At 60.4% G+C, this 13,443-nt stretch overlaps 2 protein-coding genes across 5 annotated transcripts; one reads left to right on the forward strand and one right to left on the reverse strand.

Moving 5' to 3' along the window:
* Positions 1-2,256: 2,256 nt before the first annotated feature.
* On the reverse strand, positions 2,257-9,239 carry CCDC51 (coiled-coil domain containing 51). 4 transcript variants are annotated; one of them, XM_079794780.1, is made up of 4 exons: positions 9,171-9,239; positions 5,557-5,876; positions 4,120-4,284; positions 2,257-3,655 (listed from the first exon to the last, which is right to left on the reverse strand). In XM_079794780.1, the coding sequence occupies exons 2-4, from the start codon at positions 5,866-5,868 to the stop codon at positions 2,930-2,932; spliced, it is 1,203 nt and encodes a 400-aa protein (XP_079650906.1). In that variant the 5' UTR covers positions 5,869-5,876; positions 9,171-9,239; the 3' UTR covers positions 2,257-2,929. The 4 variants fall into 4 exon arrangements, with proteins under 4 accessions (XP_079650906.1, XP_079650905.1, XP_079650904.1 ...); XM_079794779.1 differs by having other exon boundaries at positions 9,130-9,185; XM_079794778.1 differs by lacking the exon at positions 9,171-9,239 and adding an exon at positions 7,516-8,012.
* A 13-nt stretch (positions 9,240-9,252) lies between these two features.
* TMA7 (translation machinery associated 7 homolog) lies at positions 9,253-11,744 on the forward strand. The gene is made up of 4 exons (XM_079794782.1): positions 9,253-9,336; positions 9,416-9,471; positions 9,570-9,657; positions 11,383-11,744. Exons 1-4 carry the CDS (start codon positions 9,321-9,323, stop codon positions 11,415-11,417), a joined length of 195 nt encoding a protein of 64 aa, XP_079650908.1. The 5' UTR covers positions 9,253-9,320; the 3' UTR covers positions 11,418-11,744.
* The last annotated feature ends 1,699 nt before the right edge of the window (positions 11,745-13,443 follow it).

Genomic DNA, 13,443 nt, shown 5'->3' on the forward strand with positions numbered 1-13,443 from the left:
GTGTGTGAACCTGTGTGTGTGAGTGAACCTGTGTGTGTGTGAACCTGTGTGTGTGTGTGTGTGAACCTGTGTGTGTGAACCTGTGTGTGTGTGTGTGAACCTGTGTGTGTGTGTGAACCTGTGTGTGTGTGTGAACCTGTGTGTGTGAGTGAACCTGTGTGTGTGTGAACCTGTGTGTGTGTGTGTGTGTGTGTGTGTGTGTGAACCTGTGTGTGTGAGTGAACCTGTGTGTGTGTGAACCTGTGTGTGTGTGTGTGTGTGTGTGTGTGTGAACCTGTGTGTGTGTGTGTGTGTGTGTGTGAACCTGTGTGTGTGTGTGAACCGGAAAGCTCAGGTCATCCACACGCTACTATCCAAAGAGCTACCACCACCAGCACCCTCTTCCCACCTGCCAGCCTCCATCAGGAGTCTGCCTTCATGCCTGGCCAGTTTGGCTCAGTGGATAGAGCGTCATCCTGCGGACAGGAGGGTCCCGGGTTCGATTCTGGTCAAGGGCGGGTACCTCGGTTGCAGGCTCCTCCCTGGCCCGAGCCCTGGTAGGGGCTCATGCAGGCGGCAACCCATCGATGTGTTTCTCTCTGTCTTTCCCTCTCTTCCACGCTCTCTAAAATCAATGGGAAATGTCCTCTGGTGAGGACAAAAAGAAAGAGTCCGCCTTCACTCTAGTCTACCCAACTCTGCCTCCCAGATTCCCCTTCCCGGCGTCTCAGGTTACCCCCTCTCCTCGACCCCCTTCCCAGTTCCCTCACTCCCCCCTCCCCCGGCCCTGGGACATCAGGACCCCAGGTGCCTGCCAATCTGCACCCCAGCTCCTCCGCCTCATTCTCTCACCTTATGCTCCACACACCCCACCGCCATCCCCTGGGCCAGATCACAGCTTTCCTACCCGGGCAGCCCTTCAGCGTCGGTATCCTCTCCTCCCTAAACCCATTTGTTCAAGTGCACACCCTTCAGGACCTCCCTCACCCAAAGGGGGACCTGGGACTTGCAACCCCCACAGTAGCCCTCACCTGTCCACAGACACGGCCCCTGCTGCCCCGTCAGGAGTTTGCACACCCCACGTGCAGAGGTCGTCTCATCCCATACCATCCTGGGGACCATCGCCAGGGAAACCTTGCCGCCCTGGCCGGTGCGGCTCAGTGGATAGAGCGTCGGCCTGTGGACTGAAGGGTCCCGGGTTCAATTCCGGTCAGGGGCACATGCCCCGGTTGTGGGCTTGATCCCCGGTGGGGGAGTGTGCAGGAGGCAGCCGATCAATGATTCTCTCTCATCACTGTACCTATCTCTCTCTCTCTCACTCTCCCTTCTGAAATCAGTAAAAATAAAAACAACAAAAACAAAGAAAACCTTGCCAGGGATGAAGTGACCAAATGACCAGGCGGTTCATAGCACCCGGGGGGGGGGTCACTTGGACTGAGGGCCGGGGCACTACCTCGGGGTGCTCTGAAAGGGGTCCCCGACGCCCAGCAGGAGAGCGAGGCCACCCCACTGCCCTTGCTTACTCAGGGACACACAAGGCCACACACAACATTCAGCCCGGGAGGTCAAAGGTTGCCCTTCCCCCTGGAAAAAGAGCGGGTCAGAGGTCCTCAGGGTAGTCAGCCTCATGCCTCCCAGGCACCGCCCACCTCTGGGAGGCCCTCCCCGCCACTGCCTCCCTTTCCCGCTGTCTGCCGGGAAGCTGACCTCCGCTCAGGCCTGTAAGGGCCACCCCTGGGCTGTGGAGGGGGACACTCAGCCCAGGGGCACCCCAGTGCTACCTAAAGCACTGCACCCGGGCCAGGACCCAGACCGGCCACCAGTCCCCTCATTATGTCTCCAGAATATTTATCACCCCCCCCCAGCCCCTCCCCTGCTCTCCTCTGAGTATCTGTCCAGCATTAGAACCAGGGGGTTCCCCCCACCGTGGCAGAGAGTGATCCAGAGAGGGGCAGTAACCATGGTCACCAACGCCAGGCGGCAGGTGAGGCTCCACTCACTGGAATGCCCAGGCTTCCTGACTCGGGACGGCTGGGCAGGCAGAGGGCAGGCGAGGAAACCCAAAATAAAGAGTCCAGACCTCACGGGTAAGCGCATCCCAAACCAAGGAGACCGTGGGACGAGAGGGGCTGAAGGGGAGAGTCCGCAATTCCAGACCAGCCCTCGAGTCTTTTGTTGTCTTTATTTTTTAAATATAGCTTTAATTTTTAAAATTGTTGATAGTATTACAGATATCTCCCATCCCCCCCTTTAACCCACCTCCTCACACCCCCAGGTCTTCACTACCCTATTGTCCATGGGCAATACATATCCTCCTATACAATAAAAGGCTAATATGCAAATTGACCAGATGGTGGAACGACCCGTCGCTATGATGCACACTGACCACCAGGGGGCAGACTCCCACAGGGGGAGCGCCACTCAGCCAGAAGCAGGGCTCATGGCTGGCGAGTGCAGCGGCCGTGGCGGGAACCTCTCCTGCCTCTGCTGCAGGCGGGCGGTAAGGAGCGAGGGGTCCGGACTGTGAGAGCCCCGGACTGCGGACATCCTGAGGGGTCCTGGACTGCAAGAGGGCGCAGTCTGGGCTGAGGGACCCCGCGCCCCCTCCCCAGTGCACGAATGTTGTGCACTGGGCCTCTAGTAAGTATGTAAGTTCTTTGCAAACCCTCGAGTCTCGAATCTCAATTTTCAACAAGTAAAACTCAGTTGATATAAATTACTTTAAATAACATAAACTCAAAGACGTTTTAATGAGATGTCAGCACAAAGTTTTCTTAGTTAATTTAGATGAGCACTGCCTACGAAGGAAAGTGTGTCTGTCCGCCATGCACCACACAGACGGTGCCCACACTCGGGCTGGGGTGGCATGTGTCCCCCAAGCGTCCCTTCACCACCAGGACCCTCTGCTGCATCCACACCCGCCGGCCGAGGCCCTCTGAGCAGGGGCGGGCTAGCTGGCCCTGAACAGCATGTAGAGCATCGGCATGGTGGCCATGATGGTCAGGCAGGTGACCAGCGTGCTGTAGATGGTGTTCCTGTTGACCCGGGCTTCCAGCCGCTGCTCCATGTCCGGCAGCACCAAGACCAGGCCCCCCGGCTCCAGCGTGGAGCCAGGCAGAGCCGGGTCTGCGGCCTTCGCCAGCCGCACCACCCCGGCCACTTGGCCGAACGTCTTCTCCAGGCTGTCCAGCTGCTCCCGTAGACCCTCCAGGCAGGAGCGGACCTGCTGGGAGTGGCTGAGCTGCTCTCGCAGGGCGGCTGAGAGGACGTCTGCGTCGCTGTCTCGGGCGGGGGTCCCTGCCTGGGACCCAGAGCTCGGCCCCGGCTCAGCCTGGACCAGGCCCCGCAGGTCCGCTATGAGGTCGTGGAGGTCCCTGTGCTGGAGGGAATAGCTGGACGCCTGCTCCCGGATGGCATCCTGGAGGCTCGCGGGCCCCTTCTGGGCCTCCAGCAGCAAGGCCTTCAGCTCCTGCAGCCGCACGCGGTTCACGTAGGTGGAGCCGGCCACGCCGATCAGGGCCCCCAGGACCGACCCGATGAGGGACCAGTTCTTGGTCCGCTCGGCCCGCGTGCGCTCCTTCTCGTGGCTCTCCCGCACGGCCGCGGAGAAGAGGGAGAACTTTTCCCGCTCGGCGTCTTCGGCCCGCAGGTAGGCCGTGCGCAGCCTCTTCTCCTCCTGCGGAAGCGAAGCCAGTCACACAGCCGCGACGTGCAACGTGGACCTGCCGCCATGGCTGCCAGCACATTCCCGCTGTCACCCCAGATGACATGCCAGCGAGGGCAGCGTAAGCCTGGTGTGGGCGGAGCAGGAGTCGGGGTGGCCGAAGCGGCCGCACTGCCCCCCGACCCGAGCTGACTTGGTGTTTGCCAGACAAGGGATGTGCCGCCAGAGGGGCGTCTGGCAGTCTCTGGTGCCCCCTCCTTGGCCATGTGGGGCCAGAGCACATGCCCGGCACGTCCACCCAGCGCTCCAGGAGGACGTGGGCGATGGGCTGAGCAAGCCGGGGGCCCTTTCCCTCCAGGGAGCTTCCGGTTCACCTCCTCCCCAGGCCTGACCCTCAGACCCGCCGGGGTTCCCCGGCCCCTCCCTGGCCTGCCCGCGGGGCCCGCCCAGGTGGGGAAGGGCTCCCCGGGGCCTACCTGCAGCATCCGGTGCTCCAGGGTGGCCAGCTCCAGGTACTGGCTGTCCTCCTTGGGGGTGCGGTCCAGGCGGTCCCTCACCTCCTTCAGCTTGGCCTGCTGCGCGTCCAGCTGCTCCTGAGCCTCGCGGACCAGCCCTCGAGCCACCATGAACAGCTTCTCGGCCTGCGGGGGACAGGAGGCCGCCTGCCCCTCTCCTCACCCACACGGCCCGGCTCGTTCCCAACCAGACGGCCGAGAAGAGGCTGGGGCGGGGGGAGGGGGGGTCGGCGGGAAGACTGAGCCTCAGAAACAGAACCCTGGCTCAGCCAGGCATCCTCCAAGGGCAGCCCTGCGCCCCGTCAGAACCAGCGGGTTCACCCACTCACGTGGGAACACACGCCCGAGGGCCCGGGAGGCAGCTGAGAGTGCGCACAACCTGCGGTGCCAGGCCAGCGACTGCGGTCGGACAGACCCCAGAGAGAAGCCTGCTCTCAGCAGGTTGCAGGTGGGCGGAGCAGAATCCTCTCTTCCTGTTACACAGAGTTTCACAAAGTATCGGACTTTAAAAAGACATTAGCTGTGAGAACATGTAATAAGGAACTTTGAAACGCAACGGTCACTTAGTTTCAAAGCCCGCCTTTAACATTGATGTAAAACGTTACCTGGCCACTGGGCACAGCCAGCATGAAACCACTGGTCCGCACTGTTAGGATGTTCTGGGCGTCACCGTACTGACACCTCGCACAGCGCCACGAGGCACTGCTCAGCCAGGGTCATGACCTCCAAGGGGAGGGACAGCACCGCCTCAGAACCTCCAGCGGGCCCAGGCCAGTGTGGCTCAGTGGATAGAGCATCAGCCTGCGGACCAAAGGGTCCCGGGTTCGATTCCAGTCAAGGGCACGTATCTCGGTTGCAGGTTCCTCCCCGGCCCGGGCCCTGGTCGGGGCTCATGCAGGAGGCAACCTGTCGATGTGTTTCTCTCCCATCCATGTTTCTCTTTGTCTTTCCCTCTCCTTTCCACTCTCCCTAAAAATCAATGGGAAATATCCCGGGTGGGGATTAACAAAAGGACTTGACAATCACAGGCAGCGCCTCCCACCTCACGGTGTGCAGTTCCCACGGCCTCCGCCTCCACGTGGGAGGTTCCGTTCCACACGGGCCGTGAGAGGACGGGGAGGGCGCAGCCGCCCTGCAGGCAACGCGCATCGCCACGCAGCCACTGAAGGAAGTGGCTCTGCCTGCCCGGCGGCCTCGTGGCCAGCTCAGTGGTCAGCAGCTGGTCTTCAGCAGCAGCAAAGCCGGCCGCCCCGGGGGCACTCCAATCCCGCCCCGCCGCCCCCCAGTGGAATTCGTTCAAGAAAAGGCAAACCTGGACGTGTGGCCACGTGTCTGGCAGGAGCCACCAGGCCCATTTCCCGGGTCAGAGGGCGCCCCCCGCCCCCCGGCCCTCCTCACCTCCGCCACGTTTCCCTGGGCCTCCCGGACCTCGTTGAGCCCCACAAACTCCTCGTATTTCTCCCACCAGGCGGAGGCCTTGGCGGCGGCGCGCTGCTGCAGGCGGTGGCCCAGGGCCCGGCCCTGCACCGCGAGGCGCTGGGGCAGCCGCGGGGCCTCCTCCCCGGGTCTGTCCTCCCGGGGCCGCCCGGGGCCCGGGCTGCACAGCGTCCTGGTCACCAGGAAGTCCCGTCCAAGGAGGCCTCTCCGCACCAGGGCGGGGGGCACGCCCGCGGCGTACTGCATGGCAGACACGGTGCTGCACCCCGTCATCGGGAGGCCTGCGGGGGGACACAGACAGGTCAGCCCCCAGCTGAGAAAGGCTGGCCATGTCAGGCGGCAAGGCCCGGGTCAGCTCTGAACCGACCAGCTGCCATTAAAAGGTCCAAACCGAGTGCCACTCCGCTGGGGCTGGAGGCGGCGCCAGGGAAGTACACGCGTAGGGAACCATGCTCCCCCTCCCTCCACACCAGCCCCCGCGGCACCCACAGCCCAGGTCTCTGTTAGGACTCAGTCCGAATTCTGGGCCCAGGTTTCTGACGTCAAAGGAAACGGTCAAATCTGAGTTGTGTTCACGCTGGCAAAGCCCCACGAACTCCCTGAGAAACTGAGGACCTGAGGGGGTTTCGGGGACAGATTCCTGTAAGCGGCCACCAACCCCCCAGACTCCCTGGAGGAGGCTTACACCCGAGGACCAGGCCCGTCCCCGCGGAGGACGGGTGTCCTAGGTTCCCACCAGCCTGTCCGTCCGCCCTCCACGCCCACACGCTCCAGGTCACAGGCTCCCGTTTCACCCCAGCCGCCGCCACGGCTCAGGTTCCCGTCACCCCTCCCTGCTCAGCCTCACTCGGATGTTTGGGGCCCAACCTACGTCCCCCACCTGAAGGAACAGCACGGGGCGTCTCCACTGTCCAGTCAGGCCTGGCCGAGCCCCAGAGCAGCTGTGACAGAGGAACCCCCTTCCCGAGAGAGGGCAAGCCTGGGCCAGCAGCACCCTCCTCTGGCCTAACCCCTCCCCTACCCCCACGTCCCACTCGGGCCGTCAGAGCGACACCTGGTGGCCACAGGCAGAGGACGCTGGGACAGGGACCCACGGGAGGCGCTGCAGGTGCGAAAGGAGAGAGGGGCTTCCAGCTGTCGGTGACCCGGACAGAGGAGGGCAGAGCCCGCAGCCTCCTCCCCACGCCGAGCGTGGAGCAGCTCGAGGCCTCCTGAACGCCACGCCGGAGGCCGGGGTGGGGGGTGGGGGGAGACACAGCGCCTGGGCCCGTGGCCCGAGCTGAGAGCCGCAGCAGGGAGGGGGCATCCCCAGCAGTGGTTCCAAGTTGGTGCAGCCCCTGACCCCGGGTCCCAGCCCTCAGGGCACGGGAGCACATGCCATCCTCGCCCCGCGGTCTGGCAGGCCACCCAGGCCTCATGCAGTGCCCACCGCACACCGGCTCTGACCCCCCAGCAGCCCTGCGGGAGGCCCTCCTCAGAGCAAAGCCCGCAGCCCTGCCCAGCACAGCTCACTCCCCGCCGCCTAGGCGCTCAGCAGAAAGGCGTCCCCGCGCTGTCACTCCCCTCAACCCCCTTCTCTCCCGAGCCCACTCCTCCACGTTGCCCTCCGGAGGACCCGCAACACGTCCACCCGCCAGGTCCAGCCGGAGCGCCTGATTCCCCGCCCCCCCATCTGCAGCTTTCAACAGCCTCTTTCTGAAATCACGCCTCCCTCCCCGCTTCCTCCAACTTCCTCGCCTTCTCTCCCGGCTCTTCCTGGACCAGCAGGAAGCAGCCCAGTCTCGGACCCCAGGACGCCCTCCTGGCAGAGATGGCAGCTACAGCCTCCGCCGACGCCGGCTTCCTGCCCCGCCCGCACAGCTGTTCCTCTCCCGGCAGCTCACTCCTACGCCAGGTCCCGTCCCTCAGTGCCCAACTCACCTGGCATCAACACCAGTCCTGCGGTGGCCAGCAAGCCCTCGTCCTCTTCCTTCTCTCCACCCCTGCACTCCACTCAGCCAGCCCGCCAGCTAAGCACGACCCCCTGTGCCCTGCCATCCCTCCACCCGGCCACGCCGCCTCCACCCGGCCAGTCGCTCCCCAATTTCCATGTCTTTGCTCAAATAGCGCCTCTTGGCGAGGCCTTCCTGTAACCTCCCTCCTGTCCACCCTGCCCGCTTTACGTTTCCCCGTCAGACACACGTGGCCTTTGTGTGTGACCTACGCCCTCCCTAGAACAGGAGCGTGGTGACATCGGGACTTCACATCAGGGGGGGACACACCGATGACTTCCAAGTCGCTCCTCCTCCAAACTTGCCTTTCCCACAGCCTTCTCTATCTCGACGGAGGGAACCCCCACGTCCGATTTAGGCCAACAATGTCTCCTCCTCCCTGACTCGGCTTTCTCTCCCACCTCGCACCCAATCCACCAGCCAACGCCGCTTCCTTTCTTAACCCAGAAGCCCTCTCCCTCTTGCCCCCGCCCTCACTGGTCCCACGGGCCAGCGTCCCTTGCCTGGGCTATCCTGGGAGCCTCTGGACAGGTCTCCCTGCTTCTGCTCTCGCCCCTCCAGTCTCCTGTGGACAGAGCTGTGGTCCTTTCAAAACACGTCTCTTCTGCTCGAACCCGGGAGCGGTTCCCCACTTCTCTCAAGGCAAAAGCCAGTCCTCCCCATGGCCTGCCGGGCACGCCCCTCCTGCTCCCATTCTTCTGACCTCGTCTCCCATAGTCTCTCCTCACTCTGCTCCAATCACAATGACCGTTCCCCAACGGCTTTACTGAGATATTATTGTCGTGTACCATTGTGTACGTTTCAGGGGTACAATGCGATGCTGTGATACACCTACAAACTGCTAGATGTTCGCCGCAATAAGGTTCGCTAACGCCTCCTTCAGCTCACAGAACTGCCACGCGTGGGCTTCTTGGTGTGGCTGGAACGCCCCAGCCTGTCCCCCTGCAGGGCCTTCCCACCAGCCTTCACTATCTGTACTGCGAGCTCCCTGCCCTTTTCCCAAGACCTGCTCAACCCCCAGCACTCCTCCCCCACTTCCTCCGCTTTATTGTTCTCCAGGGGCATGTCGCATGACCTAGGATATGTATTTCTCTTCTTGACTTGGCTTCCAGTCAGTCTGTCCCACCCACCAGGGCTCAGCTCTGCCAGGGCAGGCTCTGCTCCCTTCACGGCTGCGTCCTCCACGCCGAGACCACCGCCTGCGCGTGGTACACACGCAGCACAAACACGCTTCCGGCATCAGCAGAATGTGCAACACGTCGCGACCGGGACTCTAGGATAAAGCCCAGACTCCTTCGGGGGCCTCCAAGGCTCTAGGGCCGGTGACCCAGCCCCACCCCGCCGCCTCCCTGCATCTCCAAGCCTCGCTGTGCCTTCCGAGGGCCACACGCGCGCCAAGCTCCAAGGTCCTCGCACAAGCCCTCCCCTCCACCTGCAGGGCTCTCCCGCTTCCCACGCACGGTCCGGGGCTGGCGCCTTGCGGTGAGGCACCCCTCCCGGTGCCGGACCTCCCCCGGCAGGGGACCCCAGGGCCACCCCGTACCTGGCCTGCCTAGTGCCCGAGCCGCCAACCCAACGGAGCACCTGCGCCCGCCTCCAGAAGGCCGCTTCCGGCAGCGGGCACACGACTTCCTGTGTGGGAGCCAATCAGCGGGCCCGGTGGAGGCACAGGGCAGGGGCGGGGCCGGGAGCGGGGCTTCCGGTGGCAGGTCTGGGGCCGGGGCGGCAGGCACCATGTCCGGCCGCGAAGGTGAGTGTGCGGGTTCGGCGGGTTTGGCGGGGCGGGGCGGGCGGGACGGGGCCCGGATGAGCGTGCGCTGTCGCCGCAGGTGGCAAGAAGAAGCCCCTGAAGCAGCCCAAGAAGCAGGCCAAGGAGATGGACGAGGTGAGGGCGGCGCGGGCGCGGGCGCGGGCGGGCGCGGAGGGGTGGGGACCCCGCCTGGAGGGAGCCCGCCCGGACGGCGCCCGCTCTGCTTCCCCCAGGAAGACAAGGCGTTCAAGCAGCGGCAGAAGGAGGAGCAGAAGAAACTCGAGGAGCTGAAAGCGAAGGCCGCGGGGAAGGGCCCGCTGGGTAAGTGAGGGCCGGGCCGGGCCGAAGCCGGACGCCTGCCCTGAGCATCAGCCCGAAGGCGGGCCGAGCAGGTCCCGGTCCTGCCCCGCGGTGAGTGGCCAGGTCTCGTCCTCCGTGTCCGCCGTGGCCAGGCTGGGCTTCGCCGCCGCAGGAAGGGGCGGGAGCCAGACCGGCCTCCCGGGCAGCCTGGCCTTCCCTTCCTTCGGGAAACGCAGAGGGGCCCACAGTATCCCGCACCAAAGGCATACAGCCCCCCCCCCCCCCCCCAGCTGCTTGGCCCCCAAAGTCGTATTTCGCTGCTTCGTGACGCGCTGCTCCTATGGTTGACGGTAGTAAATGGGTTGGCATCCTGAGTTCTTTGACTTCGGATGTGCCTGGACGGAAGTAGAAAGCACAGGCTGCCATGCGGGCTGTTGGTCCACGTGCTGTTTTAAAGCTGACCCCCCACCATTCTGCCCCTTTTCAGATCAAGATGCTCCAAGCCCAGCAGCCCCAGTGTTTTCTGTGCTGCTTCAGTGCTGTTTACACTCATCCAATTAGTGATTGTCTTCTCCGCAGGGGCCTGTGCCCTGGAGGATCACTGAGGGGGGGAGCGTTAGAGGCTGGGATGGTGCGAGTGTCATCCAGGCTCCCCAAGACTTCTCTCCCAGTGGGCTTCATTGTTGATTAGCCACATAGCACTGAGGTTCCTTTTTGAATGATGTGATGAGGTATCCTTTAAAACATATATATACATACATACATATATATATATAAATAATTGATTTTAGAGAGGGAGAGACAGAAACATCAGTGATGAGAATCATTGATCGGCTGCCTTCTGCACGCCCCCTACTGGGGATCCAGCCCACAACCTGGGCATGTGCCCTGAGAATAGAACAGTGACCTGGTTCATAGGTTGACAACCACTGAGCAACACCAGCCAGGCAACATCATGTAATTTTTTAAATATACATATATTTATTGATTTCAGAGAGGGAGAGGGAGAAAGAGATAGAAACATCAATAATGAGAGAAAATCATGGATCGGCTGCCTCCTGCACACCCCACACTGGGGATTGAGTCTGCAACCCGGGCATGCGCCCTGACTGGGAATGGAACCATGACCTCCTGGTTCATAGATTGATGCTCAACCGCTGGGCAATGGGCCGGGCACATCCTGTAATTTTTTTTTTAAGTTTATTTTGTCACAATAGGATCTTCATTCTTATATTGGGCACACTTAATTCTACAACTATTTCTTAGATTACCTACTGTTTGCCACAAATATAGTCATTTGTAAATAGGGAAAAATAAGATGCTGAGTAAACCAGACTCCAGGGTCATAATACAGAAGGTAGTGTGGTATGACATGACAGTTAAGAATATGGGTTTGGAAGTCAGACTGCCCGGTTGGAATCCTGGCTTCATCACATACCAGTTTGTAACGTTGAACAATACCTGACACTCAGACTTCATATCTGTGAAGTGGGTTGGTAGGAGACGAGGCTCAGTGAGCCAATCAGCGATGCAGCACACGACACGGTGTAGCTGCAGGCCAGTGCACAGCCATTCCTGTGCCCCTGCTCATCCTCACTCTGCTCTCTCCCCCCGCCCCCCCTCGGGAAGGATAACATCGGTAAAGCCCCGTACGTGCTTGTGTCAGAGAGGACGCCCAGTGGGAGAGCGGAGCCCCAGGCTTCGGCCAGAACTGTCTTCTTCCCTGACTCTTTTTCCCTTTTGCAGCCACAGGTGGAATTAAGAAATCGGGCAAAAAGTGAACTGTTCCTTGTGCCTGGGGCAATGGTGATCCTTAATTCCACTCCTGTTCTAACATCGGATTCCTGTCGTCACATCTCTTGCCACCTAGAGCTAAAATGAAGTGTTGTCTTGGAGGCTGTGGTACATTTAAGAATAAACTTTTGTAAAAAAAAATAATTAATGATAATCATGCATCGGCTCATCTCTTCAGTTCTTCTCATTCTGCCATTTCAACCTTAGCTGTGTGGTCAGCGTAAACCCAGCTCAGAATCCTGTCAAAGCGTGTTCTTCAAGATACTCTGTAACACCTGGAATTAAACCAACTGGCTGGAAATGGCTGTTGTCTCTGTGTGGTTGTACATACGAAAGAATACATGACGTTGGTGGGAGAATTTGTGTTTTGGGAAGAAAAGCCACCCTTCTCGGACATCCACATTGCCTTTTCCTTTAACGGGGCTGCTCGGCTGTTTGCGTAGAGTCTTGCTGTATGCAGGCTGGGCTTGTGCCAGCAGACAGTTCCTGTTGTCAAGGAACTTCTCCCAGGAGGGGAGCAGGACACACTATGCACTATGAAGGGTAGCAGACAGGGAAAGAGACTCCTGAGAGTCTAAGAACCAAGCTTACACCCGGGTCCCCAGGTCTGCATTTCCTCTAGGGCTTCAGAAAGGTCCTTCCTGGGTGCTAGGGTCTAATACCCCACATTCAACCCGTCAGGAAAATCGGACCCCTTCATATTTCTTCCAAGAACCATCCCCAACCCTAAAGCCCTCACCTGGATTGTTGCAGTCACCTCCAAACTTGTCTTCCTGCCCCTACCCTTGTTTCCCTCGGGACCGAGTGATGGTGCTGAACTGCTAAGTTACCTGGTGGCTGCTGGGCTCAAATTCCTCCGTGGCTTCTTAGGGCAAAAGCCAGAGTCTCTACAGTGACCGTGAGGCTGTAAGGGATCCGGACACCACTCCCTGCCCTTCCATAGCTCCTGCTCCTCCATCTTGAGCCTCAGTGGCCTGTGTTCCAAGCAAGCTCCTGCCTCACCATGTCACCGACTCCTCTGCCTGTCCCTCTTCTGGATACTGGAGACTCCCTTTAGATGACGGCTCTTCCTGACCGCTCTAAAGTGGAGGCCGTGTTTCATTTTTTTCTCCTGACGTTTGTTATCACCCTTCCCTCCAGGATTAATTCCTGGAGGACAGAGGCCATCCATCGTATGTGCTAAATGCATATGTACTGAGGCAACTCAGAGGCACAAGTCTTTGAATTTCCCCTCCGGAACCCTTGATACACCTATGGGAATGATGCTAAGCTCTCTCAGAATGTGTTCTCCACAGGGTCTCTAGAGTCTGACACGAGGGGGAGGCAACCAATCGTTGTCTCTCTCACATAGATATTTCTCTCTTCCCCCCTCCCTCCCTTACACTCTTTCTAAAAAAAAAAAAAAAATCAATGGGGGAAAAATGTCCTCGGGTGAGGATAAAAACAAACTAACCCCATCAGGTTTCTAGACATGGGCAGATTTTGCTAGGTCAAAACTGGAAAAGGTTTTGATAAACTAAACCCTGTTTTATGACTAATGTGCTCAGTACTAATAAGGGGAAAGCCTGCTCTGGTCCTCTCCTGGGAAGCCGCGCGCCATCAGCACCGTCTTGGGCATTCCCTGTGGGGCCTTGCCAGCTGGCACCCAGCCCCGAGCTGCTGAGAAAGCCCGCCCAGAGCCAGTGCCAGCGCAGTGTCCCAGGGTGGAACCTGATCCCTCCAGCGAGTCAAGCAGGCTCCTGCCTCGGCAGACCTGCAGCAGTTACGACTTAAGCCTTCGGCCTCTGGGCAGCTGAGAGAAAGCACCATTGACCTCAAAAACTAAACGCAGGTCTTCAAGACCCGCTAGGCCCTGACCACCATCGGCCTTTCATTTGCGGCCTCCACAAACATTCCCAGGCCACGTCGGGCACTAAGCATGCAAGGCGGAAAGAGGACTGCCCGTTACTCTCCCACACCCTGTTCCTGCTGCCTGTCCTGCACCTGCTGTGGCCGGTCAAAGCCTGTGGGCCA

This window comes from Cnephaeus nilssonii (assembly GCF_951640355.1).
Source record: "Cnephaeus nilssonii genome assembly, chromosome: 17".
Classification (NCBI taxonomy): Eukaryota; Metazoa; Chordata; class Mammalia; order Chiroptera; family Vespertilionidae; genus Cnephaeus; species Cnephaeus nilssonii.

Bases quoted from the DNA above. Each gene is read 5' to 3' on its own strand.
- TMA7 (XM_079794782.1), top strand. The intron at 9,472-9,569 runs GTGAGGGCGGCG...TGCTTCCCCCAG, and splicing joins AGGCCAAGGAGATGGACGAG to GAAGACAAGGCGTTCAAGCA. The intron at 9,658-11,382 runs GTAAGTGAGGGC...TCCCTTTTGCAG, and splicing joins CGCGGGGAAGGGCCCGCTGG to CCACAGGTGGAATTAAGAAA.
- CCDC51 (XM_079794778.1), bottom strand. The intron at 4,285-5,556 runs GTGAGGAGGGCC...TGTCCCCCGCAG, and splicing joins CCCAGGGAAACGTGGCGGAG to GCCGAGAAGCTGTTCATGGT. The intron at 3,656-4,119 runs GTAGGCCCCGGG...TCGCTTCCGCAG, and splicing joins TGGAGCACCGGATGCTGCAG to GAGGAGAAGAGGCTGCGCAC.